We start from the raw sequence: 14,096 nt of genomic DNA, 5'->3' as shown, positions 1-14,096 counted from the left end.
TACTTAATGGGATTTGATCTAGTATATAGACACTTAGATTGGACCAACTTAGTATGGAATAGATTAAAGGACTTGATATAACATGTTCTATCAACTCTTGAACTTTTGACGTATTGAACACGTACCTAACATTTTCCCCATTCTTTTTCTATATGTTTATACTCCTTAAGATGGTGACTGATACTTCAGAGAAATTGATATTCTGAATTCTTTCAACGAATAATGGTGTATGTATTTTCCTCAATAAAAATTTGCTACTCTTTTTTGTCCTCTGCTTGGGTGAATATGGTAATCAAACAGGATTGATGTCTTGTCGAATAACTTGGCTGCTCGCCTGTGAAAGACCAAACGTTATAAAAAAAAATTGAATTGGCTACTATTGTACTTATGGTACACTTCTGTAAATTCACACAGAATATAAATAGAACCTCTAGTTAGGCGGAAAAGAATTAAATTATTGGGTTACCCAAAACGCTACAAAATTCCCAGAAGAGAAAGAAAAAAAAAGAAGGGGGGGGGGGGGGTTTGGTTTGAGCGCAGGAGAGATGTGAACTGCATCTCCTCCCAACTATCTCCCAGTTACATTTACCAGGGAATCGATTTCTTCTTCTCTTATGCTGGTGGGTGGTCCAAAAGTGACTTCTCATCCCCATCTCACAATTGTTGAACCCCATGTAAGGCCAGCCCCAAAACCAGCAACGGCAATCGTATGGCCTGATTGCACCTTCCCACTTCGAACAGCTTCATCCAATGCCAAGGGAATGGATGCAGCACTGGTGTTACCATAATTAGCCAAGTTAGATATAACTCGCTCCGGTGGGATCTCCAAACGGGTTGCAACAGCATCAATGATCCTTTGGTTTGCCTGCATGTGAACTCTTTGTTAAATCATTCACCATCACATAAGCAAAGAATGTTTCTAATGTATAAAGACGCTTCTTGGAAATTAGTAAGAGTTGGGACAGTTGAACACCACCCAAAACAAAAAGGCAATCACCTCAGATCTAGGTCTGGGAACCAAGTAAAATGTCCTATTAACTACTATCCTTGGATCTCAATTCATACTATAGATCCACATCAGGTGCAGCCATATCTGTTCCTATGTGGATTCCCCAATCCCCATTGAAGCTTGCTTGGGCTAGCCTTTGCCAGCCCGATGTTGTGAAGTGGACAGAAGTTCCATAATCAAGATCTGGGCAGGTAAAAGTTATACTAAACATGAGTTCTATGCCATTTTCACCCCAGCTTCTACTAACTGTACTGTAGAATAAGCTGCTAGATGATTTATTAAAGATGATCTAAAGTACTAGGGCATACCCCGGACCATCATCAGTGATAGGACCCTAGGTTCACTGGGAGGTTCTGGACAACAGTGTTCAAACGGTTATTGGATTTGGGGGTCCAAGCTCAACTTCTCCACAAGCTTCCACCTAAAGTACGAGCTTAGTCTTTAGCCCGGAACTCGTTCAACGCTAGAGAAGTCAAGTAAGGATGACTCTCATTGGAAGAAAGGAGGCAAAAAATATCCTCATCCCTTTGATGATTCAAGTAAATTAAATGATTGATTTTTGTCTCTGTTTGTTTTGTGGTGTAACATGGGCAGAATTTAAAAAAAAAAAAAAAAGAATGTAAAATATTCACTTACAGAGTCTTATGGGAGGTAAAAGGAAAAAACATAAATTTTTACTGTGAGGCCCACTAATCTATGTCCAAAATCAGTGAAATAATGTAACGGGAAGAAACTTTTTATGTCCAAAATCTATAACATATGTTTGAATGTCTTCACAACCTATTTGGCATTGATTGTTGTTGGATTTTAGAGATTTTGAGGCGATTCATGAATTTGGGGGAGCAGCATTTTTATGACAATTTGGAGAGTAGGGAGTCACATTTTTGCTCTCCTCTAATGAATATGGAAAGTATTTGTATAAAAGAACCTGGTACATTATTTGAAAGAAGCCTTTGGAAGATTGAAGAGGAATATTGAAAGAAGTCTTTGGAAGATTGAAGAGGAATAGTGAAAGAAGACTTGAAGACTTTGGAAGATTGAAGAGGAATAATTGATGGAGATCTAAATCAACTAAGGATAGAGTTTAGAAATTCCAGCAGAAACCAGAATCGTGGTGACAGGTTCAGAAACCAAATTGCAGGAACATAGCAATAACAGAAGATTAGAGGATCTGATCTAGCTGAAACTCAATTCAAGTGCTCTGTCTAGGGAAGAGAGTATAGTATCAAAAACTATGCTCAATCCAACGACTAGATTCCTAGAATCTGAAGTACCCTACACTTGAGATAGGAATCTCCAAATCTGAGAATCGATGGGGGTTTCAACAAGTCCAGAATAATGATAAATTTAAGAACAGAATATCAGAACTGATATCAAGATAGAAATCTGAGACAAAATATTGAAAACAGAATTTGAAAACTGAGATAACAGACGTTCGACTTGAACTAGGAAAGCAGGAAATCAGTTCAAAGATTGAATTTTGAAACCATCAATGTGTTTTGCATGGAAACCGATGGCTATGTATGAAGTTGGATTTGAAATCCAATGGCAGGATTTGAAGTTTCAGAAAATTTCTTGTTGGAGTAGGAATTTCAGAAAACTGAGAAAGGATGAACTTTTTATGATCAAATAGAAACAGAACTTAAAGAAGAGTTTAAGAAACAAATTAGCAGACCAGATTAGTTAATAAAATAATGGAGTCAAGTAACAGATCATGCACAAGAAAGAAAATCCTGTACTGAAATTGACCTATTAGCAGTTGATAAGAATGAAATAAAGGAATAGAGATCAGGAATCCACCTGGTTTTGATCCGGAATCTACCAAACTTCCTCGCTGAATTTACAAGAAGAGAACACTCAGAATCCACTGAGCCACCTTAGAATCCACCCTAGAAAGAGAACTAAAATCCAGACTTGAGAGCTGAAAAGCTTCTTTTTATTACCAAATTCATGGGTAGGGCTGTAGTCCCTTACAAACTAATATGGAATAGTGCTAGACAAACTCATACTCAAAAAAGAAAAGGCGTAAACCAATCTTGAACTGAAAATGTAACATAAACAGACTAGGAAACTGAAATAATAAAGATACAAACTCCAACACAGATCTGGAATTTATAAAATGTATTCCAGTCGGTCTAAACAATTAAGCATTAATAAAATAAAAGAAATAAACTCAAAACAGAACTGATCATGGACGGTAACCACAGGACCAGATTTGAACCAGAAGCTGAACCAAAGGGTTGGTTCAAAGCAGAAAACTAGTTCAAGGTTGAGTCAGATCAACCTTACCACACGAGGTCTTTCTCTTCTTTCTTTTGGCTGAATTCTGCATCAATTCTTCCCAGGTTGAAGAAACTCGACCAAGGTTTTGGTAAAGTCAAGGAATCAACTTCACATGATATACATCCAGCTTCAGTCCAAAGTAAAATTCTAACAGCTCATGGATGTTAAGAATGTAATCTTCAAGTCATGGAGCTTTCTGTTAGAAGTAGTACTGTGGTGGAATCATGGGAACACTCAGAATCCACTGAGCCACCTGAGAATCTACCCAATCAAGAGGGACTGAAATCCAGAGACTTGAGAGCTGAAAAGCTTCATTTTATTACCAAATTCGTGGGTAGGGCTGTAGTTGTACAAACTTACATGGAATAGTGCTGGACAAACTCATACTCAAAACAGGAAAGGCCTAAACCAATCCTGAACTGAAAAGGTAACATAAACTGACTAGGAAACTGAAATAATAAAGAAAACAAACTCCAAAACAGATCTGGAAAGACACTCAAAACAGAATTGACCATGAACAGTAACCACAGGACCAGATTTGAACCAGAAACTGAACCAAGAAAAATAACTGGTTCAAGGTTGAATCTGACCAAAAAATTTACATGGTTCAAGATTGAATCAGACCAACTCAAACAACAATATTTATCTTCTTTCTTTTGCTGAAATATGCATCAACTCTTCCCGGCTTGAAGAAATTCGACCTCGAGTTTTGTAGCCGAGGAATCAACATCACATGATGTACATCTTGCTTCAACCCATATAACTTTAGCAGCTCATGGATGTTAGGAATGTAATCTTCAAGTCGTGGAGCTTTCATTCAAAGCAACGTGGCTGATCATGAACTCTATGTACTCATCTTCACGTACAATAGCAACTGTGAATTATGTGTCCATAGGGTCTCATTGTTTTATTTGCAATAGATTGAGCTGGCAATCCCTCATCAAGTCTAAGCTTTTCAGAATTTCAGGCACAGTGGAAGGATTGGAATAAACACACTGCTGTTCTAGGGCAGACATCCTATCAGATAGATATCTAATCATCTTAGTTATCTCATGGAGTGTCTTATGCGCTAACAGGGTCAGAAGTCCTTGGCTCACTGCTGACCATGGCTCTGATACCAATCGATGGAGATCTAAATCACCTAAGGATAGGGTTTAGAAGTTCCACCAGAAACCAGAATTGCAGTGACAGGTTTAGAAACCAATTCAAGTGCTATATCAAGGTAGGAGAATATAAAACTAGGCACAATCCAATGGTTAGATACCTAGAATCTGAAGAATCCTACTTGAGACAGGAATCTCCAAATCTGAGAATCAATGGAGGTTTCAACAAGTCCAGAATAATGGTGAAATTAAGCTCAGTATATCAAAACTAGTATCAAAATATAAATCTAAAATAAAAGATTGAAAAGAAATTTTGAAAAACTGAGATAACAGAAGTTATACTTGAACTAGGAAAGTAGCAAATCAGTTCAAAGATTGAATTTTGAAACTATGAATGCATTCAGCATAGAAACCGATGGCTATGTATGAAGTCGAATTTGAAATCTGATTGAAGGATTTGAAGTTCAAGAAAATTCCTTGTTAGAGTAGGAATTCTGGAAAACAGAGAAATGATGGAATTTTTATGATCAAACAGAAACAGAACTTAAAGAAGAGTTTAAGAAACAAATTAAAATACCAGAACAGTCATCGAATAATGGAGTCAAGTAACTGATCATGCACAAGAAAGAAAATCTTTTTATTGCCAAATACGTGGGTAGGGCTGTATAGGCCCTCACAAACTAGGCCCTCACAAACTTGTATAGAATGGTGCTAGATGGACTTAGACTCAAACAAGGAAAGGCCTAAACCAATCCTGAACTGAAAAGGAAACATAACTGACTAGGAAACTAAAATAATAAAGAAAACACATATTGAATTTATAAGATGTATTCCAGTCTGTCTAAGCAAATAAGCATTAATAAAACGGACTATCTAAATAATACCTCTATAAGTGTATTTAGAATTTATAGCCTCCTTTTGATTGCCCCTTGTCTTATTCCCAAAAATTATTTAAGTCAAGGTAAAAAAGGGTTTTCAAAATAATTTAATAGTATACTTACCATGTTGTCATTGTCTCGCACCTTTTTGAGTACACATGTGAAATGAAAACTTTACCCTCACTAAAAGAATAAGTGTGTTATACTAAGAGGAAAAAATTAGGCCACAAATTATTTGACACCTTAAGGAGTGCCAATGAGAAAAATCCCTTGATAAAATAAAAGAAATAAACTCAAAATAAAACGGATCATGAACAGTTACTACGGGAGATTTGAACCAGAAACTGAACCATACGGTTGGTTCAAACAATCAAACCAGAAAAGTGGTTCAAGGTGAATCAGACCAACCAAAACCACAAGAGATCTTTCTCTTCTTTCTTTTGGCTGAGATCTGCATCAATCATGATAAGAGTTTAAACTTCTAACGGTGGTTATTTTCCCCCTACCACAATCATGTTTTTTCACACCAGGAGTTCTTGTCTTAATATTTCATCATCTTCACTTGTTCTTTAATTCTCAGCACCATAATCATAATGACCATTATCTTGATGTTTTTGAAAGGATTTTCCTGGAATCAGGTAACAGATCCACCTTATTACAATAGGTCGCTAGATGCTTTTCTCCTTGTCATTCCCCTCCTCCACAAAGCTTCTTTTTGTTTCTTTTATTTTCCACCTTTCATTTGCCTTTTTCCATTTTTCATTGCACATCTCATCTCCGGCCCCTCTTTTCCCCATCTTTCATTTGACCTCTGTTTTCCCTACTTTGTTGTGTTTGGATCCATGTAGCCGACCCCATTAAGTTGGGATAAGGCTGAGTTTGTTGTTGTTGTAGTATGCTTAAATGTAATTGGATGCATAAAGCTCTGCATGGTTGAGGAGGTGAGGTCATGACAGCTCTTCTCCCAATACAGGGCTAGGAAAGAGCATATATAATGGCCGCATGAATTTTAGTGCAACCCACAGTCCAGCAACAAACAATGCAACGCTTTATGAGGATCAATTTCCCAACGCAGAGGTCTAAATTTCCTTTTGGTGAGATCTATCTATAATACCTGATGAAGTAGTAGCCAATCAAGGTTGGACCCAGTGAGACCAGCTTTTGCCAGTGCAGACTCGATCGACTGCGGCACAGACCTAACTGCAAAGCGGAAGACTTCTTTGCCATTCATTTGGATGCAAGAGTAAGAGGAACGTCTTGGGGGAAAGCCTACAACTGAACCATTTGTTCCCACCACACGTTCGATTTCATCGTCTTTGATTCCAGCATTTAAGTGCCTGCACAAATAGCCAGTAAATGACTGCTTGACTCATTTTTCCTACACATTTAATGCAACTAGATGGCCAAAGAAGAGGAAAAAGTTGGAGGGGGTGGGGAGGAGCATTCAATCAGTTTCATGGCAAGGACAAATACTTTTGGCCATCTCCATCACTGTGCAAGTCAAAACCAAATAAGCCATCCTCACTGCCATCACAGGCCTGCAAAATAATATCGTGTCAAATACAGGCAATGGTCCATTTTGTGCAACAAAGTAGGAAGTTCTATGCCAGTTTACACAATAATATCAATTTTGCAATAAATGAACTAATATTCCCATAGCTGCTAATGATAAGAAGTATAACCAATAACTAAAAATAAGAACTGGTCTCAGTCCATGATGGATACAGTCACAGACTTTTTTTGAAGGTTAAAGACATGGCAAAGTTCCTAGAAATCTAAAGATACTCCCCATGATAGAAACAGTTATTGACTTCAAGTAAGAGAACTGCTAAAGTATGAGAAAAGCAGTACAATCCTCACAGGCAAAATGCCATATAGCCTCAATGGTGGAAAGTCGGATAGATATGTAAGGACCTATCCCCCATTGTTAAATGCAAGGAGTTAAATTTCAGTTTTGGAATCAACTACCAACTTTGGTCTGGGTCAAATCATCAGATCCTAAAGTTTTAAATAATCTTGAAAGTTAATAGACATACTTTGAATTTCATATCAACCTTGTCTGAAATAGGTCATAAGTTTAAAAGTTTCCCGAAAGTCCTTAGTTCTCAAAATATGGTAAAACATCAAGACCTTGTCTGTCAGATCATTGTCTAAGAACGCTAAAAATAAATAAAAATTAAGAGCATATGATTAATAAATCAAATGCCTGAAATAGAGCTGGGAACTTGGAAAATTACATTCTGGCAGGTCAACTACACTCTTTCCCAACCACTACCTATTTCACTTCTTTATGCATGATAAGATAGCCAATTTCCTACAAGAATCAGATAATCCAAGGAGCAGAATGGCAATCTGATGGTAATTTATTAAAGAAAATTAGCACCATCAAGCTTATAGAAAGGAATAATGTTTTCCAAGGAAAACCACATATTGATGGAAAAGTTCTAATCAAGGCATGGATGTCTTGTACACAGTAAGAATAATGAAAGAGCTAATGAACCGTTACTTAATATATCGCTACATCTACTGGCTGATCAGTTTCGTTAGGAGAACTCACAAATTACAATACCACACTACATCTTGTTGTTGATGCTTGATTAAGGTTACGGTGAGCTTACAATGCCTTTCTACTCTTACTGATACTATGGATCCTATTTCAAATATAGCAAAACAAAAGATTAGGTTCTACAGATCTTGGACCGTCTTTCTGGATGTAGACGTGCAGGGAATAAACTTAATCGCGCACACAGGTTGTAGAAGACACTGAAAATAGTGAGACTCAAGATGCCATTGGTAGTCATGTGTCACCAGATCATGCACAGCATGACAGTTGACAGTTGACATGCAATCAACCAATTAAGATTTCAAGCAGATCACGAAACAGATTTGTGGTACCAAGTCGACCATTACACTTAAATTAAGTAACATCATCATTCTCTTTGTGAGTGTCTAAGCCTGTAAGAGAAACTTATCCATACATGATTGTAACAAGATCTTCTAGAAGTTCTACATATAGTGAAATACAGATCTTGGGGCACATCTTTTATTTGGTGTAACCATTCCAAATTCAATGTGTTGTGTATATCTGCCATTCCACGGTTCCAAAAGTCGGTTAACCTTTTGGGATTGGTGTGTGGTTTGTGTGATTACACTTCACTTTGTTGTTGTTTCATCAAAAAAAAAAAAACCATTCCAAATTCAAAATCCATCAAAGATCAGTTGGAAAAAGAATTCTGAGTTTGAGATGCTAAGGTCTAACTAATTCCTTAAACACTCTTGAGGGATTGTAATCTAATAACTGATGTAATATCTCTAGAACTGTCATGAAATGGTAAGTTCCAATGAATGCTCTGGTAGAGAAACATGAAGCACATTAGATAGTATGAGACCCAACACGAATACTTGTTGATGATTAGAGAAACAGTATAACATTTATGGGTGGTCAACAAAATATAAGTAATGTAGACCAGTCACAAGTGATAACCTCCACAAGAGGATCCCAAACTTCAAGTCCAGCAACAGTAAATATCTTGATCGTTTCTCAGATTTGCAGGAAATTTCAGAACAATAAATTTAAAGACAACAAATCGAAGAAGGAAAGAAGAAGATAAGGTAGTGAGGTAGTCTCTCACTCACAGCCTCTCACCATACTCTCACAGAGCAAAGCACAAAGCTAATTTTTTTTCTCTCAATCTCATTAATCAAATTTGTGTACAAGGCTGTAATCTCTTACAAACTTATATAGAAGACTGAAACACTAAAAAGGAAAGGCCTAACCCAATCCTCAACTAATAATGTAACATTAAACTAATTAGGAAACTAAAATAATGAAAGAAACTGACTCAAAACATGACTCTAACCAAACTAATGAAGTAAATCCCAATTTCCTACTTTCTACCCATAGTTTAGGCCCATTAAATTAGCCCATTACAAAGAAAACCCATGGGGTCAAAGGCCCAACACCTACATAGCTAACCCAAAGCTTATTTCCAAAAAAATAAGCCCTCTAGGTTACTTATCTGCATCAATAAGAATAGGTCAGAAATGAATATGCCTCTTGAAAAGTTGGTCTCAACCATATAAACTAACTTGTTCCTCTTTAGCTATATCAAGTCTAAGAGTGATGAATAAAACACAATTTTAATAACTAATATCATGAATTGATAATAATTAATAGTTAGCCTTGCCATAACTAGCAAGGGCATTAGTATCTAATTTGTAATAAGCCACAAAAAGAACGAGAAGGAAAGAGTTACCTGTACTAACACAGCTCCAGCAGCATCCCCAAAGAGGATACAGGTCCCTCTGTCAGTCCAATCAACATATCGAGAAAGAGCATCAGCGCCAATTACTAGAACATTTTGGAACCCACCTCCTGTAATTTGAATCAGCTCAGTTCACATATATAGGCTGTAAGAAATGCCCAAAAGAACTCTTTTTTCTGTTCCAAGTACACAGATTGTTTTACCTCTTATGTGACAGGCAGCCGAAACTAGACCCAACACAAACCCACTACAAGCAGCCGTAATGTCATAGGCCAAAGGATTTCTTTTACAACCTAGTGCACTCTGGATCTGATATTTAAAGCATGAAAGGATATTTTCAGAGGTTTTGATAAGTTAAGCTTGGCTTAACACACAAAAAGTGAAATTTATGAACTAACAAGAAACAAAATTTTAATTGAATCCTTATCACCTAAGCATCACACTTCTTCCAAAGATGATTACTTTAACCTTAGTATATCCAGATTCCTAAATCATGTGGATGTACCTGAGGAGCACTGCCAAAAAGATCGTCCGGAGTAGATGTGCACAGTAGGACGAGGTCTACATCATCAGCATCGACTTGAGCCATTTGAAGAGCCCTCTTTGCCGCCTCAACAGCCAAACCTGTCAATCTATCTTTCCCTACCAAGGCGCAAGACAAAGACTCAAACCAAGAGAATTCAATATTTTCATCCGTAGAGTATCATGACCTCCTAAGTACTATTCACGTTAAAAAAAAAAAAAAAAAAAACTCTTAAGTAAACAAGTAAGCTTCCCCAATGATTGTTCACTGTGTAAAACATGAAAAAGAAAAAGAAAAGAAGGGAAGTCCCACTTCATCCAATAGAACACATCCCAAACATGTAGCGCTAGAGGGAGCATGTCACCATATTTTTCAAGTCACAAAGAGAATGGCAGGAAATCCACAATGTTAAATATACGGGTGGTTACGTCATGTTAGGCAATTGAATTTTGTCTTAGTTCCCACGGTAGGTTCCATCGGATGGTGGGTATCAACAGCCAGCAGCATTCCCCATAGTTAACCTCTTCTGTCCTTGTACTAAATATAAAAAAAAGGCAAGGATGGCACTAGCATGGATTGTGAGGATGAAGCTACCTGAAAGAACTCGTCGATTATGAATCCCAGTGCGAACAGAAATCCATTCGTCGGAAGTTTCAACAAATTTTGCAAGATCATCATTTGAGATCTGAAGATTGGGTACTGCTGAGCCAGATCCAACTAGTTTACACCCCCTGCTTACAAGCCTGTAGGAACTCCTTGTCAAAAATAATAAATTGAAAAGCAAATCTCAAGTCACGAAGGCATTCTCATCATCTAACACAGAATTGAATCACCCCATCGAAATAGAGATACAAATATAGGGAGTAAGGAAAAAAATTACTTCATTTATCAGAAAAAAAAAATTAGCTACTAAAGCAAAGTCCAGCTACACTTAAATTGTCAATACGGCACAATCTAGGTACACTACATAATTTAAAAATACCGAAGAATAGCTAGAGGATGATACTGCTAAACTCGCTTCTCATCATCAGGACTTCCACACAAGAAATTTCAATTAGTTTTTTGTCAAAACTTACATCCATGGAACATTTCACAACTGACACCCTCAAAATCAAGAAAATTCTCCAAGGGGTGGAGTTGTTTCTGAATGAAATTTTAGATTTTGTTAATTAATTGAAAGCCACTTGTTAAGAAGGATTTTTTGACAGTAAGGAAAGCGTGTTTGCTAAACCTCCAGGAGCAAAAGTTATTCGAATTACAAGCATCCTTCACCATACTAATTGTGAGAATCATTCATCACCTTTGGGGGAAGTCGTTTCCTAATTTCTTCAATTTGTCAGTTAAGGAAACTCCATGGAACACAGAGATGAATAACAGGTAGGAAGACCTGAGATTGATACTTGGAGTTAAAAAATATATAAACAAATACTCCATTCAGAGAAGCTTCTACGTTTCCAACGAGGTATTAACTTTGATACCTCCGATAAGAAGGGTTTCCTAGGAGACTTGGATTTGCATTAAAACCCAAAGGGCAGGCTGAGGTGAGTCATGGGGGATTCATCAACATTGCAACCAAAGAGTAACATAGAGAGGAGATACCCAGGATCCAGACCATTACCAACAGCAGAACAGTTTTATTAAAATCAATAGCCTAATCCAGGATATGCCTAACTTCAACAAAACCTAGTCAGACAAGAAAAACAACAAAAGACAGTATAGATCTTATACACGTCCCACTAGACTTATCAGGTGATCATCCTTCAAGCATCCTGCTCCCTTCTGTTCAATATCAACATAATACTAGTCATATTAGAGCATTTTATCAGACATGCATTCTCCAGGGAGCTCATAGAAAATTTTGAACTATATCCGCTTGATAATGGCTCAATATATACTTAAAGAAGGCCTTCCTTGGAGCTTTCTCCACATTTAAATTTCCCAAAACTTTGGCAAATTCTTCCCTCTAGAGTAGCCTTTCTAGCCTGTCCTGCACACCCTTCTGGATCATATTAAAATACATCTCATTGATTCTCAAACTAGGAACACCTACTGTATCCTAAGTGTGTGCTCATGACGAGGAAAATAATCGTAAGGATAAGAGAGATCAGTGATGCTTCCCTTCACATGTGTGATGTTCGAAACCTACATGATAAATAGAGGAAACACCGTTTAACAAGAATTTTAAGCTCATACAACAGATTATTGAAGTACGAGGTCCATCTACAACTCACAGTCTCTATCCCCATGCTCATCTCAAAACATTTTGTCCAGTCTTAATTTCTATACCACATTAATCACTTCGATATGAACGGCGGTGATTTGGAACTGGCAAAGCACTAAAACTACATAAAGTGAACAAACTCAGCAGCATCAAACAGTACAAACGATTGATGATCAATTAGTTGTCTAACTTTAAACTGATAGAATCTTCATTGAAAGAGAGACTTATTTTTTATTTTTTCCCCTTTTTTATTGCACAATTGAATAGTTATAAAAACCATAAACATACCAGGGCATTTCACTGAGTTGTTGATATCATTTTCTTTACTTAATTATCCATGATTTCAAACTATTTCTAATTTTCACTTTGTAGCCATTTTCTCTTTATAGAGAAATACAAGAATTCGCAGAAGCAACCTTGATCACATGAAGCCTCGTAGCAGATATGCAAACAGTTTTTTAGCTTGACAAACTTAAGTATCATTAGATAGGTGTGTGCCAATAAACTCAAAAAACAAAAACCAAAGTTTATTCATTTCCATGTCACTGTCTCAGATCCTTCTACAACAAGATGAGGAGAAGTTTGCATGATCTATTTTGACATGATTATGTCACTCTTGAGTCATTTCCATCTCCGAATCCATTCATTCTGTCAGGATACGAGACCTAACTATACTTGTAATGCAGAAACACTCTGCCATCTAAATTAACCCACATGAAGTACATAGTTTTTGAAATTCGACAAGGACAAACCATAACAGAAGGAGAAAAAAAAGGTCAATCCCAACTTCAAGCATAGAAAAGTTCCCATGAACTAAAACAAAATTCCATGTCCATGGACCATTCCCATAATCAAAATCAGCAAAGTTAGATTAGAAAGAAGCCAAAATTCTCCTGGATAAACATGATCACATCCATCTCAAAGAAATCCATCCACAGTATCGCGGTTAAAATTGTATTAAACGGACAATCGAGCCAAAAAAAAAAAAAAGGGAAAAAATAAGAATGAGCAGCACTTTGACACTCATACCTGATCAATACCTAGAGGAAGAGGACAGGGGAAAAACTCACCTGGGTGCTCGAGATTCAGAAGGGGCTAGTCCAGAAGCATGCTTCTCCACACTTTCAACAGCTCTGCAGCAAAATACTCTTGTGGGAATTCTCACAAATGGGTAGTACCCAGATCGATAAAAGCCGGAAAAATGCAGATTTCTCAGCCTTGGGCTTTGAACTGGAGGAGAAACGAACCCAGATGCATTGGCCATTTAAAGTAGACACGCAGAGATAGAAAGAACTTTGAAGAGAAAAAACAGATAAGAAATAGGATACGAAGAATAAATAGCTCCCGATCTCTAGCTTATGGAGACGCCAAAAATGTTGAAGGAATAAGTAGAGCCCATGAAGGCAGCCAAATCAGATAAACAGGGGGCTAGGAGAGGCAGAGAGCACGAAGAAATGAAACTTATTTGAAGCTTTGGAAAGTCCGAAGGAGATGGGTGGGCGATGATGCCAACACAAAGACAGGAAATTTCAATGCAACTCTATGACTCTCTCTCTCTCTCTCTCTCTCTCTACATTAGCACCTTCAGAAAGACAGAAAATAAAAATCTCACCCTCCCTGAGTCCCTGTATACTACTTAACCCAAGAGGGCTAAAAATCACTCCCTCTTTCTCTTCTTTTTATTCAGCAAATCAGTCATGCATTCCTCCCCAAAGCCGCAAATCTCCACGTATTCTGTTCCTCGAACTTACCCTCTATTACTTATTTACCCAAAAAAATAAATAAATAAATACTCTCTTATAATATGGGGAAAG

The 14,096-nt window shown here is 37.2% G+C and overlaps 1 protein-coding gene across 1 annotated transcript; it reads right to left on the bottom strand.

The window, feature by feature from the left end:
* Positions 1-337: 337 nt before the first annotated feature.
* Positions 338-13,860, bottom strand: LOC122663779 (3-oxoacyl-[acyl-carrier-protein] synthase 3 A, chloroplastic-like). Its single transcript, XM_043859424.1, has 8 exons — positions 13,353-13,860; positions 10,656-10,804; positions 10,044-10,180; positions 9,742-9,847; positions 9,530-9,648; positions 6,747-6,811; positions 6,388-6,610; positions 338-865 (listed from the first exon to the last, which is right to left on the bottom strand). Exons 1-8 carry the CDS (start codon positions 13,544-13,546, stop codon positions 644-646), a joined length of 1,215 nt encoding a protein of 404 aa, XP_043715359.1. The 5' UTR covers positions 13,547-13,860; the 3' UTR covers positions 338-643.
* Positions 13,861-14,096: the final 236 nt, after the last annotated feature.

This window comes from Telopea speciosissima, chromosome 6, assembly GCF_018873765.1.
Source record: "Telopea speciosissima isolate NSW1024214 ecotype Mountain lineage chromosome 6, Tspe_v1, whole genome shotgun sequence".
Taxonomy (NCBI): domain Eukaryota; kingdom Viridiplantae; phylum Streptophyta; class Magnoliopsida; order Proteales; family Proteaceae; genus Telopea; species Telopea speciosissima.
This window is presented reverse-complemented; position numbering and strand designations above follow the sequence as displayed.

Coding starts and splice junctions, on each gene's coding strand:
- LOC122663779 (XM_043859424.1), bottom strand. CDS start 13,546: ATGGCCAATGCATCTGGGTTCGTTTCTCCTCCAGTTCAAAGCCCAAGG. Junction 10,805..13,352: donor TCTGAATCTCGAGCACCCAG/GTGAGTTTTTCC, acceptor GAGTTCCTACAG/GCTTGTAAGCAGGGGGTGTA. Junction 6,812..9,529: donor CTGGAGCTGTGTTAGTACAG/GTAACTCTTTCC, acceptor ATTATTTTGCAG/GCCTGTGATGGCAGTGAGGA.